Below are 10,319 nucleotides of genomic sequence, written 5' to 3'. Positions count from 1 at the left end.
TTTTGATTGTCTGAATTGGGATTTCCTTATGGAGGTAATGAGGTGTATGGGTTTTGGTTTCAAGTGGCGTAAGTGGATTTTTGCTTGTCTTAGCTCGGTTTCTATTTCCGTTCTCGTTAATGGTTCGCCAACTAAAGAGTTTTCATTAGAAGGGGGTGTGCGACAAGGGGACCCACTATCACCTTTTTGTTCATATTAGTTACGGAAGGTCTAAACATAATGGCGAAATTGGCCATTGAAAAAAACCTCTTCAAAGGCATTGAAATATGGAATGAAAAAATTGTGGTCTCGCATTTACAATATGCGGACGATACAATATTTTTAGGCGAATGGAGTAAGTTGAACATTGAACACTTGCAAAATCTTTTAAAATGTTTCGAGCTAGCTTCCGGTCTGAAAGTTAATTTTCAAAAAAGCTGTATGTACGGGGTGGGAGTAAGCACAAATGAATTGAATGCCGTAGCAAATAGTTTCGGGTGTCAAGCGGGGCAATTCCCATTTACATATCTTGGTATACCCATTGGTTCAAAAATGAAGAAGGCAAAAGATTGGAGTGTGGTCATTGATAAATTCAAAAGTAAACTTTCGAATTGGAGAATGCGGACATTGTCATTTGGGGGTCGTCTAGTTCTTATTAAATCGGTTCTCACTAGTCTTCCGTTGTATTACTTCTCTCTCTTTCGTGCTCCGCCGAGTGTCTTAAAAATACTTGAGAGTTTGAGACGTTCTTTTTTTTTTGGGGTGGGGGGGGGGGGGAATCGGGTTCAAAAATTAATTGGGTGAAATGGGATAACGTTATCACAACTTATGGGAATGGGGGGTTAAACATTGGCTCACTTAAAAACAAAAATTTAGCTTTACTCGGAAAGTGGTGGTGGAGGTTCAAAACCGAAACCAACTCCTTTTGGGTGAAAATCATTCGTAGTATCCATGAAATTGCGGGGGTCTATTGATGGGGAATACATCAACTAATTCCTCATCCATAGGCACTTGGGCTAACATTATTTTGGCAGGTAAATCTCTTGATGATCTAGGCGTACCTTTCAGCAACTCTTTCGCAAAATCCATTGGTGACGGCTCCTCGACATCATTCTGGTCTGATACATGGCTAGGAAACATCAGTTTCTGTGATCGGTTCCCTCGGTTGTTCAGGTTGGAAGCAGCAAAAGACGTGACGGTTAAGCAACGGGTCGGAAATTCTGGTGACTCGACTAGGTTGGACTGGCATCGTGATCCATCCGGCCGTACACTAGGAGAACTTCATGCTCTCGCTGACATATTATCGGGTGTTTCTTTGAATAATAACAGTGTTGACAAGTGGAGTTGGAATTTGGATATCAATGGTTGCTTTACGGTCCGAAAACTATCTACACTTGTTGATGAAAAAATCATCGAAATTGGTAACAATCTGGTTGAAACAGCGTGCAACAACTTGATCCCCAGAAAGCTAGAAATATTTGCATGGCGGGTATTCAAGAAACGTCTCCCATTAAGGATTGAGTTAGATAAAAGGGGTATCGACTTGCCTAGCGTTAGATGTCCTCTTTGTGACGACGGATTGGAAACAATTGATCATGCTTTAATTTTTTGCAAAGAATCCATAAAAGTTTGGTCAAGGGTTTTTAATTGGTGGGGTTTTGGTAACTTCTCTAATCTTAGTGTAAATGAAATTCTTCGTGGCCTAGCACCGGCTAATCTATCAGCTTTCGGTAAAAAGATTTGGCAGGCGGTCGAATGGGTTTGCGTTTATTTCATTTGGAAAAATCGGAACAACTTCTAATTTCTCGGAAAAAGGTGGAATGGCCCGATGGCTCTAAACGAAATTAAAACCAAATCTTTCGAGTGGATTTCCCGGAGATCGAAAGGAAAGAAATTAGATTGGCTAGATTGGTTAAGTAACCCGAATGTTTATTGTAATATATAGGTTCGAGTAGGGTTGCTTTCTTTGCAACTTAAAAATGTAATGTTCTCGTGTGCCATGGGTATCACTACCCTTGTTTTGTAACCTTCGAGTTTTCAATTATAATTGCTTGCTTTTCAAAAAAAAAAAAATTTATTAACATAACTCTTGTATTTGATTTCTTTTTTAAAAAGCAAAAATATATTGCATCAAAAAAGCAAAAGGCAAATACAACTAAAAGCCTACAAATGATGAGCTTGTACAACAACTTACACCTTTACACATTTTAGATGATTACAGAAAGAACAGTACAAAGCACGTGACTCCATTACAACTCCTATTACATATAAAATGAGATTATGCTGGGTCTTCGAAGCACCTTGGATTGTCTCTCCATTCTTTAAAATCCACATTGATCTTTGAACATCTTGAGGTGATCCGCAAATGCGATACACTCTTTAAACTCCTCATAATATCCTCATTTGATATCGAAGTTCGACGACTATGAGGCTCATGAATCAACTTGTTGCGTCATTTCCAAATTAGCCATAATAGAATATATCTTGAAGCAAGACATGCACGGTTACACCATCTTGATCCAGTTGACATATTTGCTGAGCTCACCGCATTTACATCACCGAATGGAGGTTGATCTGTAATGTCCCACCATGAAATAAAAGCACGCCATAGTGGAAGTGTATGCCTGTAGTTGGTGAAAACGTGAATTGGATCTTCAACGGCGCTGCTATAAAATGGACACGTTACATTAGTTTCTTTACATTAATCTCTTTAAGCGAGTTTATTTACATTAGTTCTGTAAAATAAAATTGCTTGTAAAGGAGTGAAAAGTTCTAAGTTACGGGGTATTATTTTATAAATTGTGAGTAATATTTCATAAATTGATTGATGTGATATCTATTGGAACCAATAGTTGATGAACCCGAGCTCCTACGTTTTCCAATCTAATTAGTTTTGGCATCGGTTATTTTCTCTACATGATGGTTCCGTGGTTCTGTTTTTAATCATGTGCATATTCACGCATGCGGATATCGCGCATATAATTGCGCTAACGTGCATTATGCAAGTAAAGACAGTGCACATTCATTGCGCAATCATTGAGAAAATCTATCTTTGGAAGTGTAGCTACCATGCGGTATGCGCAAAACGCGCGCTTAACCTTAAATTCGGTTAGCAAATCTTATCTAAATCTGGCTAGGATTCTTTCCATAATTATGGTCGATATCATGTGAGGTTAGTTATGGAAAACATTAGCATGATCTTGGATAATTCTAGAATTAGGGTTTGCCTATTAATGTATATCCTAGGCCTCCATAATCGAGAATGACATTACGTAGCCATTACTCTGTCGAATTTCTACGACTGAGTTAGGTCCACATACCACAGGTTTAGCTGGGACTTTGGGCTACATGACACTTGAGTACGTGCCGACGGGTAGAGCTAGTAAGGAATCAGATGTTTATAGTTTTAGGGTGGTTGTAATAGAGATTTGTAGTGGAATAAAAGCTACATATTGCATTGATAATAATTTCGAAATAGGTTTGGTGGATTGGGTTTGGTGGTTGTATGAAAAATAAGATATTCTTTTTGGTGTGCAATATAAGATCGTGACCAAAATCATTGCGAACCGGTTAGAGAAGGTGATGGATAAACTCGTTATTAAGTAACAAACGACGCTCATTGAGGGTCGCCAAATCCTTGATGGTCCACTTATAATAAGCGAGATTATTGAATGGTATACGAAAAGAAAAGAGAAACTCACGATGTTCAAGGTTGATGTCATGGGAATTTTTGGACATGATGTTACAATCGATCGGTTTTGGAGATAAAGGGAGGTCTTGAGTGCGTATGACTCTAATCGCGGCTAGAACCTCGATGTTGGTTAACGGTAGCCATACCATGAAATTTAATATTGAGAGGGGTCTTAGATAAGGCGATCCGTTGAGCCCTTTCGAGTTTCTTTTCGTCATGGAAGGATTACATTTGATGATAAAAGATAAAGTGGATACGCGCATCATTTAAGGCGCGAAAGTGGGCAGCCGGAAGGTAACAATTTCTCATTTATTATTTGCTGATGATGTGGTGATCATTTCCGAGTGGAATAAAAGATGTTTGGATAATATTACGTCGATGTTAGATCCTTTTTATTTGCAATTGGGTCTAAAGGTGAATGTAACCAAATCCACTCTTTTTGGGTTCGGTGTTCGGGATGATGAGATAGACGCTTTTGCACGTGATTCTGAATATCAAAAGGGTTTCTTACCATTTACTTATTTAGGGCTACCGATGGGAATTAGTATGAATCGGATATTGATGTGTATAATCACGTATATAATTTATCAGTGGAAAATACCGTTTGATTGATTAAACACACTAACGGGCAGTGTACCCAATCGTGTACTAGTATGATTTGGTAAAGTCCAAAGTTCGTTCCAAGGAAAGTTTTCGTATCAACTTAAAATTGTAACTACAAGTAATTAAACTACTTTATCTAGAAATCTAATGAAATTGCTGGTTTTTGTAGTTTTGGTTATTTAACGATTAGCCGAATCAAGAAATGGTTTATAAAAGTAAAAACAGTATTTTTGTTCTTTTTAGTTTATGCGCTAGCACTTAAAAAATATTAAAGATAGTTTTGTATTCAATTCAAACAAGAATGTTCATCTAGACCTTTTACCCTCGGTAATGGATGTTCGTGTTATTTAGACCTTTTATCTCAATTATGCATGCAAATTAACCAAACGGATCACCAAGAGTTCTCTTAATGATCACTCAAAATCTAATTACACAGTGTAGGGTCCCCTTGCACTTAAGACCTTATTGTTTGTGTTCAACTAATTAGCTAACTTGGTAATTCGATTAACAATTGTGCTCACGTTCGCTTACACAATTCATACCTATTCAATTCCCTAGTCTTTACCCAATTTACCCCTTGGTCAGGTTTAGCAAACAACTACTTAAGACAAACTAGTTGTAAATTAAAGTGTTAAATTAACCTAGGGTTCCCTTGATCAAACAAACACAATAATCAATTGAGAGCAAACATGTAAACATGAACAAGAATGGATCTTTTAATCAAAACCAAATTAACATGCATAAAATCCTTGATAATTCAAATAAACATTCAAAACCTCGATTATTAGTCTAGACAAACATTAAATAATTAGCCAACAATCATGGCTAAAATCAAAATCACAATCAAAATAAAAGATGAATTCATTGTTTGAAACAAAGAGATAAACCTAATAGATGAATGAATCTTGAGTGATGAACGAATCGAAACACGTTTACGTAATGATTAAAGCGTTAGAATGATCTTGGAATTCCCCAAAAATCACCCTTTTTCGTCTTAGAGCTGCTGTAAATCGTCTGGGAATGATATATATCTTTTAGGGTAAAAATTCGTGCTTTAAATACCCCGATTCTGAACCCGGCTGAACCTGGAGCGGCGCTCCACTTCCTGAGCGGCGCTCAGGGCCCCAAATATCTGATCTGTGGAATTTGAAAACTCTCGACATGATTTTTGTGCCTAATGGAGCGGCGCTCCAGGCCTTTGAGCGGCGCTCAAGGCCCCCTTTTGCTGAATCTGAAGCTGAAAACTCACTAACTCAAACCGAACTCGAATCAAACCAACTTCTTTCACTCGTTTGCATAGAAAATCACTAAAACCATCAAATAACTTCAAATTTCATCTTCTTGGTTTTAGAACTCGAACTTTCATAACACTATCAAAATAAATGCCAAATCGAATCCGAAAGGACTAAAATGTGATCGATATCGCTAAGGAAAACGTGTATAAAATATGCGATATCAGATATCAAATGGAAAATACTAGTTGATAGATTCAAGAAACGTGTCTTGTTGGACATCGAACTTTTTATCGGTAGGGGGGGTCGTCTAACCTTGATCAATCAGTGATTGAGAGTCTCAGTATATATTTTCTCTCAATTTTTAAATGTCCAAAAATGGTGATTAATGATCTTGAAAGCATACGGCCTAACTTCTTTGGGCGGTAAAGGGGATGAATGAAAAATGCGTTTGGCAAAATGGAATCTTGATCTAGCATCCTTGGATAAAGGTGGTCTAGGTGTTAAGAGTCTTCAAGCGTTTAATCATGCACTTATTCATATATGGATTAGCAATTTATCACAAATGGGGATTCGATGTGGGCACAAACGGTTCAGTCTATTCATGGCATTCAGGCTGGGTATCAATGGCCATTTAATTCACGGATTTAGTATATGGGTATATTTTGTTAAGCTCTTTCATAATGATAAAAAAGACCGGTTAATCCCTTGTAATGTGTTAAAGAGTAAGGTGGGTAATGGACAATCACTAAGATTTTGTAAGAACACTTGGCTCAGGAATGGTTGTTTAAATGATAAATACAACCGACTGTTTCACAATGACCAAAATAAGGATTGTTTGCTTGCGAACCGAATTTTTAATGGCGATTGATTTTGGGAATGGAAGAGACTAACCGATAATTTTAGAGGTGACGCTTCTTTGGATTGTTTGGTTAATGAGATTGGTCATGTTACACTTGTAAGTGATATCGATGGTATATGGCGGTTAATTGCCAAAGATGGTGTTTTTACAGTTTGTAACACTTGCGTCTACATCAATTCAGTCATCCTACCTTCGTCCACCAAACCTACAAATTGGAGTACGAGTTTACCTCGCCAAATAAATGTTTTTTTATTGGCGAGTATCGTTGAATAGACTTCATACGAGACTTAATTTCTCGGCTAGGGGAATAGAGATCTAGAGAATTGGTTGTGTTTTTTGTGACCAGCAAGTTGAATCACTTAAACATGTATTGTTTGAATGCAGATTTGCGCCCGAGGTTTGGTCTAATATTAGAACATGGATGCAAATTCCGGTTCCAGCATTCGATTCGTGGGATGATTGGGAATCATGGTATGCAGCTTGACGTACATCTACATATGAGAAGAAAAAGGTTTTTGTCATCTTTGTTCGTTTACTATGGCACATTTGGAAGACATGAAATTTGGTATTATTCAATCCACAAGAAGCAAGGAAAAGTATGGTGTTCGTTTCTATACGTTTTTTTTTCGCTTACTTGGTTGAATAATATATGCAAATCAAATGTAAATTTGAACGATTGGCTAAATTAGTCATTGTAAATACGTGGTAATTTTGGCTAAAGTATTCCTAGTGCCCTACTATGAAGCGTTTCTTTCATTAATAAAATTTTTCTGGTAAAATTAGTCTTGTAGAATGGAAATGAGTTAGAGGCCATACCGAGTCTTTTCGTTAAGTTTGTAGCGACCCGAACAAAGTCTTCATTGACGGCGCCGTCTACTTAGGTCCCGTTACGTGGTCATAAGTCTTTAAAACAACGTTTGACCAAAAGTATGTCGCATTCATTTCAAAAGTAAAGATGTTTCAAGGTTTACAAAGTAGTTCGACAACTAGTTACATTACAAAGTTTAAAGTACAATTTAAACATATGCGACACAATTTAAAAGTAGCCAAAAGACGCTCCACGTATGCATGTATACTCGACATCCAAGCAAGTATCTAGGTAATGAGCGGAAGCATGTATCACAAAACGTTCAAGGACCTGAGAAAAATATAGAAATCTGTCAACGAAAACGTTGGTGAAATCATAGGTTTAAGTAAGTAAGTACAAGTGAACCGCAAGATTTGCAACAATGATGTAATAGTAATACATTCCAAAAGTTTGTTTCACGAGCACCCAATTATCAATGCTTAACATTCCTTCCATAGAACCCCATCACAATAGTGTTAGAACATACACTGTTTCTCGAAAATATATTTCATTCGTAAACGGTAGCGAACCGTTTGAATGAGGGTTTGTCAAACCCATATGGCCATATAACATAAGTTCTCGCTTACACCCGGCAAGTGTAACTAATGATAATCGAATTGAGGATTTTTGTTCAAACTCGTATGTAGAATGTTTGTTTTCCTGTACTTGTGTTCACGTAGTAAAAAGAAACGTTTATGTTTTCTCATCCCAAATGTAAGTGCAAAAGAGTAAAAGTGGTACTATGATCTCACCTTGTGTGCACGAGTAATAAGTACTTCAACAAGTAATATGTACAAAGAACAATGCTAGTCTTGACCTAAACAAATAGGTTTATATCAATATCGGTAAACACGATAGGTCAAAGTGTTCAATTAGTCCTATGGCTCGTTAAGACTCGATCATAATAGCATGTGAATCAAATTGTCATGTTTCATGCAAGGTACAAGTATAAAAGCATGTTAGAACGATTGCACAAACATTTGGTTAAGTTTGATTAAAAGTCAACTTAGGTCGGGTCAAAGTCAACAAAAAAGTCAACACGTTCGGGTCGGGTCCTGAACTATTTTTTTGAGGTTTTTAATCATATATGAGCATGTTAGAACAAGTTACATGTGAATCGGAGGTCCATAGCATAGCAAACATTTTCCGTAAAATGACCAACGAAGACAGAAGCCTGCCAGTGTATCTGGACGGCGTCCAGATTGTCTGGACGGCGTCCAGCTTTGAAGGCTGGGACGGCGTCCAAATATCTGGACGGCGTCCAGCTTTGAAATCTGGGACGGCGTCCAAGGATCTGGACGGCGTCCAGATTGGTATTCAAGTCTGATGCAGAAAACTTCTAAGTGCACGAACCAAAAACCAAACTAACACATTTTATGATCCGCAAACAACCAAAACATGTATCTTATATCATCGGAAAGGTATTTTGATGAGGAAAACATCTAAACACATTTCATCAATCACATTTACCTTTACAACAACCAAAATCACATTGAATGCTCAATCATTTAATGCATTCAAGTTCATAAATGCAAATCAATGATTCGGCAACCAATTTACATGAATGATATGCCGTCTCGAAGGTAATCAAGCATACAATACAACCTAATACTTACTAATAACATTTCATGTCATTCCAAGCATCAAAAGTCCATTTCACGTTCATCAAACCCTAACCCAATATCACCAAAATCACTAATCAAGTTCACGAAGTTTTCTAAAGCAACCTACACATCAAATTGAAGCTAGTAATACTAGGAACACATTTAATACTTGCACTTTATCATAATAATAACATTAAATCATCCAAAACTCAAAATCAAACACACACTATTCATGTTCATGCTAGTTACACTAAAACAACGAGATCGAGCATATAAATCATATATTCATGTTAGACTTGAGGCATAGACACTAACTAACAACTTTATAAGTTAAAAACATCAAGAACACAAAATCTAGTGATTTTAGAAAGTTGCCCAAATGTAATGAAATTGGTATGGAATCGAAGAGGAAGTTGCAAGGATTCCAAAAATGTAATTTGTTTTGCAAAACACCCGCTAGCTCGGATTTGGATGATGATTCTTGTTGGTGTTCTTTGAGAGAAAAAAGGAAGTAGTAAAAGATGAGGATGAAAATGAATGGGTGAAAGGGGTTTGACCCTTTGACCTAGTCAAGGGTTTGATCCCTTGTCAAGTTTAGTCCCTCAAATTTCGTTCGGGTGCGTGAATTACCTAAACGAGATAATTTAAAACGCGTATCAATGAGAGATGTTTTAAACATATAACGGACTTTAAAATGAACAAACGGAAAGTAAACGGAAAAAGGCGGGATGTTACAAAGTTTAGAGTAGGGGTGGTCAGTATTTGTTTTGAAATCGCGGAACCCGAAAACTAAACCGAAACCAAACCGGAAAAAAACCAAATCGAATTTCAAAAACGGTTTTTGGATCGAGTCAAACCGAAACCGAATTTAAATTCGGTTTTCGGTTCGGTTTTTGGTTTTGAAAATTCTGAATTCGGTTTAACCGAAAATCGAATTCAAAACTGAATTTAAAATTTTTATATATTTAATTCGTATATTTATGTTTTAATGTCATTATAATTTGTGATTCAATCAATAACATATGGTCTCACTCATATGGCAATTTGGTAGCTCACATTATAATTATGTTACTCAAATTATTATGTTTTTCATCTTAAAAACAGAAGCAGTAAACGTCATAATTAAGCTGTAAATATTAATAAATCATTGAAATCTTGATAATCTAATAATACGTCATTGTTTTAGGATATAAATAACTATGACATAAGTAATGACACAATTAAACTACCATCGTTCTCAGTTTTTTCATAATATTCGGTTTTAACCAAAAATCGAACCGAATCCTAATTCGAATTCGGTTTTCTGTTCGGTTCGGTTTTAACTTTGAATTCGGTTTTCGGTTCGGTTTTGCCCAAAAAAATTTTAAAACCGAATACACCGAACCGAATAAACTGAACGAACTGAAAACCGAACCGATAAACACCCGAGACCTTTTGCATCACTATGCTACCGCTATGCAATGCAATTATGTTTCCTTTTAAGCGAATATAATATAAATAT

General features: G+C 36.7%; 1 protein-coding gene across 1 annotated transcript; it reads left to right on the top strand.

Moving 5' to 3' along the window:
* The first annotated feature begins 219 nt into the window (after positions 1-219).
* LOC139864229 (uncharacterized) lies at positions 220-1,780 on the top strand. The gene is made up of 2 exons (XM_071852810.1): positions 220-577; positions 1,014-1,780. Exons 1-2 carry the CDS (start codon positions 220-222, stop codon positions 1,778-1,780), a joined length of 1,125 nt encoding a protein of 374 aa, XP_071708911.1.
* The last annotated feature ends 8,539 nt before the right edge of the window (positions 1,781-10,319 follow it).

The sequence above is a fragment of the Rutidosis leptorrhynchoides genome, chromosome 8 (genome assembly GCF_046630445.1).
Source record: "Rutidosis leptorrhynchoides isolate AG116_Rl617_1_P2 chromosome 8, CSIRO_AGI_Rlap_v1, whole genome shotgun sequence".
NCBI lineage: Eukaryota > Viridiplantae > Streptophyta > Magnoliopsida > Asterales > Asteraceae > Rutidosis > Rutidosis leptorrhynchoides.
This window is presented reverse-complemented; position numbering and strand designations above follow the sequence as displayed.